This window comes from Scyliorhinus canicula, chromosome 13 (genome assembly GCF_902713615.1).
Source record: "Scyliorhinus canicula chromosome 13, sScyCan1.1, whole genome shotgun sequence".
Classification (NCBI taxonomy): Eukaryota; Metazoa; Chordata; class Chondrichthyes; order Carcharhiniformes; family Scyliorhinidae; genus Scyliorhinus; species Scyliorhinus canicula.
Window position 1 is genome coordinate 65,095,763 of NC_052158.1, and position 14,428 is coordinate 65,110,190.

Consider the following 14,428-nt stretch of genomic DNA (forward strand, 5'->3'; position numbering starts at 1 on the left):
CCCACACTTCCACCCTATCCCTGTAACCCAGTAACCCTGCCTAACCTTTTGGATATGAAGGGACAATTTAGCATGACCAATCTACCTAACCTGCACATCCTTGTACTGTGGGAGGAAACTGGAGCACCCGGAGTAAACCCACACAGACACGGGGAGAACGTGCAAACTCCACATTGGCAGTCACCCGAGGCTGGAATTGAACCTGGGTCCCTGGAGCTGTAAGGCAGAAGTTCTAACCACTGTGCCACCATGCCACTCCCATGTTCATATTCTTTCCATTTCCATTTCTTCTTGTGTTATTTGGTGAATAATCCTGGAAGGAATGGATGAGTTGTCTCCCAGGTCACCAGGTCAGTTTACTGGCTACAGTCAGGATCAAGGAGTGTTGAAAAAAGGTGCCAAACAGCCCGGGCAGTGATGGCAGGGGAAGTGAGTTGCAGATTATCATAACACCATATATCTGAATCCAGAGTAGGAAGAGTCAGGATGATTTCATAGATCAACAAAGATGAGACTAGATCCTCCTTTTCCCATTTCTTGCATCACAGCTGTTCACAGTGCCTCCCTTCCTCCTTCAACAATGATCATCCCTGCAGCACATCCCTCGCTATTAATGCACCACCTCTCCTGCTCACTCCCAAAATAAAATCACCCTCTGTTTGTTGTCTTTGCTCACTCCACTCAATGCGTATCCTTCCCAACTTCTGTAAATTGCAGAACTTGCAGCTTCTTCATGATGCCTTTATCGATTAACTTTGGCTACTTACAGACTTCCAGTGGTGGATATGGAGGGAGTGGTCGCACATTTGGTGGCTCCCGCTCAAGGCGGATTTTTTTGGCCTTTCCCCCACCCGAAGGGTGAAGCATTTCAGTGCAAGAGGTGGAGGAGTGCCTGGGGAAGGTTTTACTCCTCTGGTGTGGCTGGTGGATGGATCCACAGACTAGGAGTGGGGCAAGAAGAAAAGATCTGCTGGACCAGGAGAGACTTTGCATACGCCACAGGATAAGATGGAGGAGGGCAAGAGGGCTGTGATGCACTATCAATTACGACGAGACGACAGTAGAATGTAATCGAGGCTTTATTACACAGAGATGTGTGGCCTCCTCCAGCAGCTGACAAAATGGCTGCTGTACAGAGAGCACACATATGGGCGGAGCCAGCAGGCAGGGATCTACCCCTGTACCTGTAGTACAGGGGCATTACCGTAAAACCCATATATACAGTATAATACATCAGTGGTGACTACCACAGGCTGCTCTGCCCATCAGTGGTTGATAGAGCAGCTAGTAGAGTTTCTTAATGGAAAGTTCTGTCAGCAGAGGAAGGAGGCCCTGGAAAACCTGGTGGAACTGATTAAGTCGGGGATCGAGTGAGTGGAGTGTGGCGCTAACAATTATACTCAAAGCCGAGAGACTAGTACAATAGAGGCTTTATTGCTGTACGATGTTGTCCCTCCATCCGCAACTGTAGACTGAGGGTCTTAGCAGCTCTCATACATATTTATACACAAGCTCCCTGTGGGCGGAGCTAGCCGGCAGGGGCTGACCGGAGGAACCTGTATTACAGGTACAGGCATACATCCCCCTACTGCAGTACACATAACTACAGTGGTTATCTCACCACATTCACCCCCTGTAAAAAATGAGTCCGGCGGGGGTGACATGTAACTCTAATACAAAGGATGCTATTTACAAGAGGGTCCAACAAGGAAAATCAAGAGTCCATCCGGTTAGCAGGTTGAGCCGAATCGGTGGTCGGACGTTCCGCTGTGATCGGCGTAGCTGTGGTGGTGACGTCGGCACTGGCGGTGATGGCCCCGATGGTGCAGGTGCTGGCGGTGTTGGTGCTGGCTGCTGGCGGGATGACTCCGAGAGCAAGCCGAAATCTTCCATGTCCTCCAGGGTGGGCAGGGGGAAGAGGGATGGACCTGATGGGGACGAATAGGGGGGCGCTGGGGTTGGCGCAGGAAGGGGTGTGGGCATGGGATCGGCACCTGAGGGAGCCAGGTCCCGGAGCGAGACTGTGTCCTGGCGGCCGTCGGGGAACTCCACGTAGGCATACTGAGGGTTGGCGTGGAGAAGGCGTACTTTGTCCACCAGGGGTTCCGCCTTGTGGTGCCGTACATGCCTACGGAGAAGGACTGGGCCCGGAGTCGTGAGCCAAGTCGGGAGCGACACTCCGGATGTGGACTTCCTAGGGAAGGCAAAAACGCGTTCATGGGGTGTACTGTTAGTTGCGGTGCACAGTAGCGACCGAATGGAATGGAGCGCGTCAGGGAGGACCTGCTGCCAGCGAGCGGCTGGGAGGTTCCTGGACCGTAGGGCCAGCTGGACGGCCCTCCATACCGTCCCGTTCTCCCTCTCTACCTGCCCGTTTCCCCGGGGGTTGTAGCTGGTCGTCCTGCTGGAGGCGATACCCCTGCTGAGCAGGAACTGACGCAGCTCATCGCTCATGAATGAGGATCCCCTGTCACTGTGGATATCGTCGGGGAAACCGAACAGGGCGAAAATGGAATCCAGGGCCTTGATGACGGTGGCAGACGTCATATCTGGGCATGGGATGGCAAAGGGGAACCTAGAAAATTCATCGACCACACTAAGGATGTAGGTGTTGCGGTCGGTAGAGGGAAGGGGCCCTTTGAAGTCCACGCTGAGGCGTTCAAAGGGGCGGGATGCTTTCACCAGGCGCGCGCGATCTGGCCGGTAGAAGTGCGGCTTGCACTCCGCACAGATCTGGCAGTCTCTGGTGACTGTCCGTACTTCCTCGACGGAGTAGGGCAGATTGCGGGCTTTGATCAGATGGTACAAGCGGGTGACCCCCGGATGGCAAAGGCTGTCGTGCAAGGCACGGAGCTGGTTCACTTGTACACTGGCACATGTACCTCGGGAGAGGGCGTCTGGGGGCTCGTTGAGCTTGCCGGGGCGATACAAGATCTCGTAGTTAAAGGTGGAGAGCTCGATTCTCCACCGCAAGATTTTGTCATTCTTGATCTTGCCCCGCTGCGTGTTGTTGAACATGAAGGCTACCGACCGTTGGTCAGTGAGGAGAGTGAATCTCCTGCCGGCCAGGTAATGCCTCCAGTGCCGCACCGCTTCAATGATTGCCTGGGCTTCCTTTTCGACAGAGGAATGCCGAATTTCGGAGGCGTGGAGGGTGCGTGAAAAGAATGCCACGGGTCTGCCGGCCTGATTCAGCGTGGCGGCAAGGGCGACATCTGAAGCGTCGCTCTCTACTTGGAAAGGCAGAGTCTCGTCTACGGCTTGCATCCCCGCCCTGGCTATGTCAGATCGAATGCAGGTGAAGGCCTGTTGTGCCTCGGCCGAGAGGGGAAAATGTGTGGACTGGATAAGTGGCCCGGCCTTGTCTGCGTATTGCGGGACCCACTGGGCGTAATAAGAGAAAAACCCAAGGCAGCGTTTGAGGGCCTTGGGGCAGTGGGGAATTGGGAGCTCCATGAGGGGGCGCATGCGGTCGGGATCAGGCCCCAGTAGTCCGTTTTGGACTACGTAGCCAAGGATGGCTAAGCGGTCTGTGCGGAACACGCATTTCTCCTTGTTGTACGTGAGATTAAGGAGAGATGCGGTGTGGAGGAATTTATAAAGGTTGGCATCATGGTCCTGCTGGTCATGGCCGCAGATGGTGACATTGTCGAGGTACGGGAAGGTGGCCTGCAATCCGTACCGGTCAACCATTCGGTCCATTTCTCGCTGAAAGACCAAGACCCCATTCGTGACGCCGAAGGGAACCCTCAGAAATTGGTACAGACGACCGTCCGCCTCAAAGGCAGTGTAGGGACGGTCCGATTTACGGATGGGGAGCTGGTGGTAGGCGGATTTCAGGTCAATAGTAGAGAAGACCCGGTACTGTGCAATCTGATTGACCATATCAGAAATGCGGGGGAGGGGGTACGCGTCGAGCTGCGTGTACCGGTTGATGGTCTGGCTGTAGTCCACGACCATCCTGTGCTTCTCCCCGGTCTTAACCACTACCACCTCTCCAAGGGCTGTTGCTGGCCTCGATGATACCCTCCCGAAGCAGCCGCTGGACTTCGGACCTGATGAAGGCCTTGTCCTGGGTGCTGTACCGTCTGCTCCTGGTGGCGACGGGCTTGCAATCCACAGTCAGATTGGCAAAGAGGGAGGGGGGCTCGACCTTGAGGGTCGCGAGGCCGCAAACGGTGAGGGGAGGTAGGGGTTCACCGAATTTGAGGGTGAGGCTCTGGAGATTGCACTGGAAATCCAGGCCTAGTAGGAGTGAAGTGCAGAGGTCGGGGAGAATGTACCTACGGAAACGGTCGAATTCCACACCCTGTACAGTGAGTTTAACCAGGCAGAAACCCCGGATCGGGACAGAGTGGGAACCGGAGGCAAGGGAGATCTGCCGGTCGGCGGGATGGATCGCAAGGGAATAGTGCCTTACCGTGTCCGGGTGGACGAAGCTCTCGGTGCTCCCGGAGTCGATGAGGCAGGAGGTCACATGGCCGTTGACCAGCACCGATGTGGAAGAGGGTGCCAGGTTGCGAGGACGGGACTGGTCGAGCGTAACGGAGGCGAGCAGTGGTTGGTCGGCGGTTGAGTCAGATGAGTCCGACGAGGAGCGGTAGCGACCCGTGTCCCGTGATGGCGGCCCCTGGAGACGAGATGGCGGCATCCGCAGTACCTGTGGGTAAAATGGCGGCGTCCATGGAGCGCACGTTATGGGGTCGGAACAAAATGGCGGCGCCCATGGAACGCACATGGCTGTGGTGGATGAAGATGGCGGCGCCCATGGGGCGCACATGGCGGGGGCGACAAAAGATGGCGGCGCCCACTGAGGCGGCCGTCATGGAGAGCGCCAGGGCCTTTGCGGCCGCGAGGTCGGGGGCGACCCCTTCCAGCAGTCGTTGCCGGATGGGGTCCGATGCAATGCCTGTAAAGAAGGCATCGCGCATGAGTAAATCCGAATGTTCCGCGGCTGTGAGGGCCCGGCAGTCGCAGTCTCGTACCAGAGGTATAAGGGCCCTCCAGAAGTCCTCAATCGACTCACCCGGCTGCTGGACGCGAGTAGAAAGTTGATGCCTCGCAAACAGGGTGTTCGTCGATGGTGCATAATTCTCCTTGAGCAGTTCCATAGCTGCGGTGTAGTCGGTCGCATCTCGAATGAGCGGAAAGACGCTGGAGCTAAGTCTGGAGTACAGGAGTTGCTTTTTCTGAGCCTCTGTCGGGGGAGGGTCTGCTGAAGAGATGTAGGCCTCGAAGACTGCGAGCCAGTGATCAAAGTCTTTTCTGGCGTGAGGCGAATGTGGATCCAGCTGCAGACGGTCAGGCTTGACTCTGATGTCCATGGTGACTGGGAAATCGTACAGCAATAAATTGTGGCGCTAACAATTATACTCAAAGCCGAGAGACTAGTACAATAGAGGCTTTATTGCTGTACGATGTTGTCCCTCCATCCGCAACTGTAGACTGAGGGTCTGAGCAGCTCTCATACATATTTATACACAAGCTCCCTGTGGGTGGAGCTAGCCGGCAGGGGCTGACCGGAGGAACCTGTATTACAGGTACAGGCATACATCCCCCTACTGCAGTACACATAACTACAGTGGTTATCTCACCACATGGAGCAGAGGCTGGAGTCCCAGGGCCAGGCAGTCCAGAAAGTGGAGGAGGCGGTGGGGGAACACGAGGAGCACCACCTCATTGGTGGCCGAGGTGGGGGTGATACAGGAGACTCAAAAGAGGCTGGACGAGGAGCTGGAGGATCTGGAGAATCGCTCCAAAAGACAAAATTCTAGGTTCATGGGGATGCCCAAAGGCATCGGAGGTGCAGAGGCTGGCATGTACATTGCCAAGATGCTGGACAAGCTGAGGAGGGAGGAGGGGCCTTTGACTGGCCCCTGGAGGTTGACTGAGCGCACAGGGCATTGATGAAGAGGCCGCAGGCGGGTGAGCCGCCAAGGGCAAGGTTGGTTCGGTTGCATCACTTTCTGGACAAGGAGAAGATTCTCTGGTGGCCGGGGAAGACTACGAAATACACCTGGGAAGGGAACAAGCTGCAGCTGTACCAGGATCTGGGAGCAGAACTGGCGAAGAGGAGGGCCGGGTTTAACTGGGTCAAGGCTGCCCTCTTTAAAAGGAAGGTGAAGTTCGGCGTACTGTACCCAGCCCGCCTCTGGGTGACTTTCCAGAAGTGGGAGTATTATTTTGCCACACCAGAAGAGGTGATGGAGTTTATGAGGGACAATGGACTGAGAGGACAGTGACGACATTGAACTTGAGGAGTTTGTGCGTATGTTGTTTTTGAAAAGTTTTTTAAAAAAAAGTCTTTGATGGCGGGTTTTCTGGAGGGCTTTTCTGGGAGGAACACCAAGGGTTTGTGCACTTTTTGTTTCTCTTGAGGGAGGTATGGTTGAGGGTGGGGAGGAGAGCTGGGGGTGGTAGGGAGTTGGAGGCCTTGGGCAGGGCCTCCATGCTAGCTGGGTGGGCTAGTTAATGGGAGCAGAGTGCGGGGTTGTCAGGAGATAGCCGCAGGGGGAGGATGGGGTTGATGTTTAGGGCGGAAGGGGGGGAAGGTTGCTGACAAGGGTAGTTGATGAAAAGTAGTTGATGTGGGCACAGTTGGAAAAGGAGTGATGAAGACATCCGAGGGTGGGCCTGGAGGGTCGCGTGACACGGGCCGGGGGCCGGCCCAAAAAGGGATATGGATGATCGGCAGGGGAGGGGGGCGGGGAGCCCCCCGACCAGGCTGGTCACGTGGAATGTGAGGGGGCTGAATGGGCAGTCAAACGGTTATGTGTGTTCACACTCCTGAGGAGTCTGAAGGCGGACGTGGCCTTTTGGCAGGAGATGCATTTAAAGAGAGCGGATCAGAGAAGGTTGAGGAAAGGATGGGTGGGCTAGGTGTTCCCCTCGGGACTGGATATGAAGACAAGGGGGTGGCGGTGTTGGTGAATAAGCGGGCGGCGTTAGAGGTGGGGAACATTGTGGCAGATTTGTGGGGGGAGGTGGTGAGTGGGGAGCTGGAGGGGCTGCAGTTGGTCCTGGTAAACATTTATGCCCCAAATTGGGATAACGTAGATTTTATGAGGTGGGTGGTAGGGAAGATTCCAGACTTGGACTCTCACCGATTGATTATAGGGGAGGATTTTAATATGGTTATAGAACCAAGCTTGGACAGGTCAAGCCCATGGTCGGTGAAGGTGGCGGCAGTGCCGAAGGAGCTGAAGGGGTTTATGGAGCACATGGCGAGGGGGGGCGGGTGCTTGGAGGTTTGGGGTGAGGGACGTTTCTTTCATTTCCCATGTGCATCGGGTGTACTCCCAGGTTGCCTTTTCCGTGTTAGACAAGGAGCTTTTGGCCGGGGTGGTTGACTCTGAGTATTCAGCGATCGTGGTCTCTGACCACGCGCCACGTTGGGTGGATTTGCGAGTGGACCGGGGTGGGGGGGGCCAACACCCGCAGTAGAGGCTGGATGAGGGGGTTGTTGGCGGAAGAGGATGTGTGCGAGCGGGAGAGGACAGCTATTCGAGGGTACGTGAAGCCAAGCGATACAGGGACGTCCACCACGCTCTGGCAGGCACTCAAGGCAGTAGTTAGGGGTAATTTATTTCAATGCGGGCACACAGGAGGGAGAAAGCAGGGCTGCGGAGATGGCAAGGCTGGTAGATGAGATTCTGAGGGTGGACAGGAGGTTTTCGGAGGTCCTGGAGGCAGGGCTGTTGAAGGAGAGACAGAGGCTCCAGATGGAGTTGGATTAGTATCTACGGGGAAGGCAGTGGGGCAGCTATGGAGGTTCAATGTATTAGGGAGAGAAGGCAAGCAGGATGCTGGCCCACCAGTTGAGGAGGCAAGTGGTGGTTAGGGAGGTTATCAGAGTAAAGGATGATAAGGGCAAGGTAGTGTGGACCCAAAGGGGGTGAGGGGGGTGGGGTTTCCCAGTGGAGTTTTATAAAACGTTAGGGCGGACCTGGGGCCACAGCTGGTGAGGGCGTATAATGAGGCAAGGAAGAGGGAGGAACTCCCCCAACACTGTCGCAGGCTTCCATCTCCCTGATATTGAAAAAGGACAAGGATCCGGAGCAGTGTGGGTCGTACCGCCCGATATCATTACTGAATGTAGATGCCAAGTTGTTGGCGAAGGAGGGGCGGCACAGTGACGCAGTTAGCACTGCTGCCTATGGTGCTGATGACCTGGGTTTGATCCCAGCCCCGGGTCACTGTCTGTTTGGAGTTTGTACATTCGTCCTGTGCCTGCGTGGATTAAGATGTGCAGGTTAAGTGGATTGGTCACACTAAATTGCCCCTTAATTGGAAAAAAATAATAATTGGGTGCTCTAAATTTATTTTTAAAAAGTTGTTGGCGAAGGTGTTGGCCTCGCGAATTGAGGACTGCGTCCTGGGGGTGATTGGCCAGGACCAAACAGGATTCATGAAGGGGAGGCAATTGATGGCGAATCGGAGGAGGCTGCTTAATGTAATCATCATGCCTGTGGAGGGACAGGAGGTGGAGGTAGAACATAGAACATACAGTGCAGAAGGAGGCCATTCGGTCCATCGAGTCTGCACCGATCCACTTAAGCCCTCACTTCCACCCTATCCCCATAACCCAATAACCCCTCCTGAACTTTTTGGTCACTAAAGGTAATTTATCATGGCCAATCCACCTAACCTGCACGTCTTTGGACTGTGGGAGGAAACCGGGGCACCCGGAGGAAACCCACGCAGACAGGGGGAGAAAGTGCATACTCCGCACAGACAGTGACCCAGCGGGGAATCGAACCTGGGACCCTGGCGCTGTGAAGCCACAGTGCTAGCCACTTGTACTACTGTGCTGCAGTAGTGGTAATGGTGGTGATGGACACGGAGAAGTCATTTGATCAGGTGGAGTGGGAATATTTGTGTGAGGTGTTAGGGCAGTTCGGGTTCGGGCAGGGGTTTGTGGATTTGGTCCGGTTACTATACAAGGCGCTGGTCGCAAATGTGCAGTTGAGCCGAGTGAGTTTGGGATATTTTGGACTGCACTGGGGGACAAGACAAGAGTGTCCACTCTCCTTGTTTCTCTTTAGGGGAGCTGCCATTCAGGGTGTTGGGGGTGAGTTTTAGATACTTGGACATCCAGATGACTTGGGGCTGGGCACAGTTGCACAAGCTGAACCTGTCTTGGCTGGTGGAGCAGATGAAAGAGGACTTTAAGTGGTGGGATGTGCTGGCATTGTCGTTGGCAGGGCGTGTGCAGACAGTAAAAATGATGGTGCTGCCAAAGTTTCTGTTTGTGTTTCAGAACCTCGCAATATTTGTCCCGAAGTCATTTTTCAAGAAGGTGATGGAACCATCAATTCACCAGACACGTGTTTCTGATGTGAATCTAGGCTTTAATCGACTTACTTCAGAGCCAGCCTGTTACCTGTCGATGAACTCGTAGTGACCCAGGCTGACTCTGGACACGGGTATTTACACAGCTGCACTAGGGGGAGGAGTCGTGGGTGGAACCAAGGGTGGAGCCCAGTACAAGTTCCTGAGTGCTCATGATTGTTGCAGATTAGTGGTGGTGTCGGCCCTACGGGTGTGGGGGCATGGAGGCAGTATTTGGGACTGGAGGGGCCTCGCTGTGGGCACTAATCTGCAACAATCATAGGTTTGCGCCTGGGGGGGGGGCTTGGATGCGAGGTTTAGGGTGTGTATGCAGGCAGGGATCGAGCGATTTCGTGACCTGTTCATAGGGACCAAGTTTGCGAGGTTGGAGAACCTGGAGGAAGAGTATGAACTGCCCAGGGAGAACAGTTTTAGGTACCTGCAGGTCCAGAATTTTGTAAAGAGAGAGGTACCATCTTATCCTGGGCTTGCAGGATAAGGTGCTGTTGAGAGATGTGATAGGGGAAGGTAAGGTGGCCGAGGTCTACAAGAAGTTGATGGATTTGGCGGGGGCCCTGGTGAGGGACATAAAGCCTAAATAGGAGGAGGAGCTGGGAGGGGAAATGGAGGCTGGGACGTGGTCTGAAGCCCTGCGGAGGGTGAATGCATCCTCGTTGTGTGTGAGGTTTAACCTCATTCAGTTTAAAGTAGTTCATAGGGCACATATGACGGTAACACTGCTGAGTGGATTTTTTGAGGGGGTAGAGGATAGGTGTGGGCGGTGCGCGGGGAGGCCCATGAATCATGTCCACATGATTTGGGCATGTCCGAAGCTAAAGGGTTTCTGGCAGAGGATCGCGGACGGAATGTCTGAGCTGCTGGGGGTAAAGGTGGCCCTGGGTCCAGAGGTGGCGATATTCGGGATGACGGAAGACCTGGGAGTCCAGGGGGCGGAAGAGGCTGATGTTTTGGCCTTTGCCTCCCTGGTGGCCCCGGAGATGGATCTTGCTTACGTGGAGGGACCTGGAGGAATTCCTGAGGCTGGAGAAGGTTAAGTTTGTCTTGAGGGAGGGCAGCACGGTGGCCTAGTGGTTAGCACAACCGCCTCACGGCGCTGAGGTCCCAGGTTCGATCCCGGCTCTGGGTCACTGTCCGTGTGGAGTTTGCACATTCTCCCCGTGTCTGCGTGGGTTTCGCCCCCACAACCCAAAAACGTGCAAGCTAGGTGGATTGGCCACGCTAAATTGCCCCTTAATTGGAAAAATGATTGGGTACACTAAATTTATTAAAAAATAAAAAAAGTTTGTCTTGAGGGGGTCAATGGGTTCACTCGGAGGCAGAAGCTGTTTGTTGATTTCTTTAAGGAGGATTGAAGGGTCAGCAAAGGGGAGTGACTGAGGGGGTAAGAGGGTTAAAAGGGGAAGGCAGGATTGGAGAAGCGAGCGGTATACCGTACCAGCCTCCCCAAACAGGCGCCGGAATGTAGCTTTTCACAATAACTTCATTTGAAGCCTACTTATAACAATAAGCAATTTCTTCTTAGAGCTGGTTTAGCTTTAGAGGTGGTTTAGCTCAGTGGGCTAGACAGCTGATTTGTGATGCAGAACAAGGCCAGCAGCGCAGGTTCAATTCCTGTACCAGCTAACCCCAACAGGGGCCGGAATGTGGCGACTATGGACTTTAGGGGCTGGTTTAGCACAGTGGGTTAAATAGCTGGCATGTAATGCAGGACAAGGCCAGCAACGCGGGTTCAATTCCCATACTGGCCTCACCGAACAGGCGCCAGAATGTGGCAACTAGGGGTTTTTCACAGTAACTTCATTGAAGCCTACTTGTGACAATAAGTGATTATTATTAGTATTATTATTATTATAGGAGGAGCAGGGAGGGAGTGGGTGGTGGTTGTTTAGAATGTTGTTTGGTTATTCTTCTGCTTTTGTTTGTTTATATGAAAATGTCTTCAATAAAAAAAAATTTTTAAACTTACTTCCTACTCAAGATACCTCCATTCTCCCAGTATCTGGCTTTGTTCCCCCCCCCCCACCATCTTTTAAAAATATATTTTATTACAAACATGTATCAAAACAGGTTACAGCAAATAAACACCTCCGGGAAACGCAGCAAACAATTAAGTCTACAGATTTTTTTCCCTTTTTCTACCGCCGTGCAATCAGAGAGGCGAAGGCCACAACATCCGCCTTCCTCCTCTCCATGAGCTCCGGCTTCTCTGAAACCCCAAATATCGGCAACAAAGGGTCGGGGTCCACTCCCTCCTCCACTATCCTGGCTAAGACCGCAAACACTCCCGCCCAGAATCTTCCCAATTTTTATCCCATTCTCATCTTATGCAGGACATGTAGAAGGCCCACACACGGACTTTCTCTCTTGACCCTTCTGCAGCAGAAGACACCATACAACATAGAGGGAAGGAGGTAATGAAATGAAAATGGCTTATTGTCACAAATAGGCTTCAAATGAAGTTACTGTGAAAAGCCCCTAGTCGCCACATTCCGGCACCTGTTCGGCGAGGCTGGTATGGGAATTGAACTGTGCTGCTGGCCTGCCTTGGTCTGCTTTAAAAGCCAACTATTTAGCCCAGTGTGCTAAACAGCCCCAGAGGGGTAAAGATGGGTGATCGGAGGGGGAGCAGCCCCACATCATGGCCTGCGCTTTGTTCCCATGGCAAGTGAGCAGCAGCACGCACTGTTGACGGGGACAGCCAGGCAGCCGATGTGTCAAAAGGTGGCTGCGATATGCCACTTGGGAGCATCAGGAATGACCAGTTTTCCAAAGTCCCCACACCAGCGAGTTCAGCAACACAGTCTCCTGAGCACCAGTAGTACTGAGCGCTTTTACTTCTGTAAGTTGCTCACTCTGAACCCATCCCACTGCTTCCTGATTGGCCCGATTTCCAATATCTTCTGCTTAAAATTGGGTGGGCTCCTGATTGAATGACAAAGGTTGGATTCCCAAGGCTCCGGTTAGCTTCTAGCTGGAGCCTTGGCTGCATCGAAAGGTCATAAAATAAAAATACATTGTGGGCGAGAACAGAGTGACATCAAGATACATTCACCATGCTTTAACGTCTTGCATGACATCCAACAAAGCAAATGTCACAACCCGTACCTTACCTTACCTGCCAACCCTGTAGCTGAGAAGCTCCATAGAAATTCTCTCAGGGGAAGCCTTCAACTCTCGTCTCTCCGTTTTCACCTTCTGTCTCTCCACCTTTATCTCCCGTTGCTCTGATTTCATTCCCCATCTCTTCATCTTTGCCTCCAACCAAGCTGCTAGCTTGCAGTGCGCAAATGGTGTAGACAGCAGACTGGATTAAAGAGCTGTGTTAGCGATGTGCTTACCATGGCACAAGGCAATGACTCAATAGCATCTATTTTAAACTATGGCAAAAAATAGAAGGGGTAACATGGGGGCAAAAAGCCACTGACTGCGACCTGTCAGCGTACAATATACTGTCCAAACTTCTTCACCGTGAGGGAGTGGGTTTGTATAATAATTTGATGGAAATCGTCTCCTGAAGTACCAGCAAAAAAAAAAATCATGATAGTAATTTTTAAACTTGGCTGTTGGCAGAGGGCAGACCTGAAATCTGAGCCTGCTGTTTATCAAGTTGAAATGGTTCTAAATATAAAATGATCACCCAATGCCAAGACACCAATGCGTTTTCAGCTGCACAGGTGGGTCGCTCAGTGACTGGAGGCAATCGCGATTGATTCTGCACCAACCTAGCCTGGTTTCAACAGCAGAGTTACTGGAAACAGGGTGATCGATTTGAGATTGATCAACGGTGTGTGTTTATAACATCACAAAGTGACTGCAGAAGCAGAGGCAGCCATTCTGTGCCAACTCTTCGTCAGTTAAGTGTCACAGGGAGCAGTACGATTGATTCTACATGAGCCTACAGTGTGTGACAGTGTTCAGTTACTGAGAGAAGAGCAGTGGATTATACAAGCTGAGCTCAACTTTGTTTACATCAATGAAGCTGTGCAAATGATTCAAAACTACAATCTACAATTGTGACTGGAAGCAATGCGATCGATTTTAAACTGATCTACAGTGTGTTTCTAACACCAGACAGCAACTGAGAGCAGTTTGATCAATTCTCTACCAATCTACAGTGTGTTTAGAACACTATACAGTTGCTGCGATCATTTCTATACCAATCTACAGTGTGTTTATAACACTATACAGTCACTGAGAGGAGATAGATCGATTCTATACCATTCTACAATGTGTTTCTAATACTATATGGTTACTGAGAGCAGATTGATTGATTCTAAACCAGTCTACTGTGTGTTTATAACGTCACTCAGTCACGGTTGTCATTAGTAATTAGAACTTTGTGTTGGGTTGTTTGTAATTGAAGCAGAATGATTTCCAGGAATATTTTTCACATCTGTAACAGTCCTGGGGTGATGGACACTCGTGTGATTCTGGGTAAGACTCATGCTGTTAATGGTGTTGTTCCAAGAACTCACAGTCAAGTTCACGTCTTCAGCAACAATGCACACTTTGCTCAGAATGCTATTTCAACTGTCAAGAAGTCTGTGTTGGCTAGGAGCAAGAACCCTGAACATTACTCAGTTCTTGCGACTGGCAGCTATGTGATTGACTATAAGAAGTGCCCACTTTATAAGTTGTTTCAGGAGACTTGGAAAATCAGCTGTGCTAATGTATTACTGAATTATAACACTCGGAACACTGTGGTTATTAGTTCTTAAATAGAGGATGCAAGCTAAAATTGTGGATCGTGTAGATTTTTACAAATAAGTTCAAAGTCCCCAATTATGTTTTTCCCCAATTAAGGGGCAATTTAGTGTGGCCAATCCACCTAACCTGCACATCTTTTGGGTTGTGGGGGTGAGAACCCACGCAGACAGGGAGAATGTGCAAACTCCTCACAGACAGTCACCCGGGCCCAGGATCGAACCCAGGTCTTCAGCGCCGTGAGGCAGCAGTGCTAACCACTGCACCATCGTGCCACCCAAATCATGTAGATTAGATTTGTAGAGGTTAAACTGTGCCTGGTATAGAGAACCCAACTTTCCTTCTTGATACCTCTTTAATTAAGTGGTTTTCT

The 14,428-nt window shown here is 52.2% G+C and overlaps 1 protein-coding gene across 1 annotated transcript in view; it reads right to left on the reverse strand.

The window, feature by feature from the left end:
• LOC119975446 (single-pass membrane and coiled-coil domain-containing protein 1-like) overlaps nt 1–14,428 on the reverse strand; it is a 51,973-nt gene that overhangs the window by 16,880 nt on the left and 20,665 nt on the right. The window contains exon 2 of the mRNA XM_038815114.1: nt 12,467–12,655. Within this exon, the coding sequence (XP_038671042.1) occupies nt 12,467–12,600 (134 nt within the window). The 5' untranslated portion in view covers nt 12,601–12,655. The remainder of the gene's footprint in view (nt 1–12,466; nt 12,656–14,428) is intronic.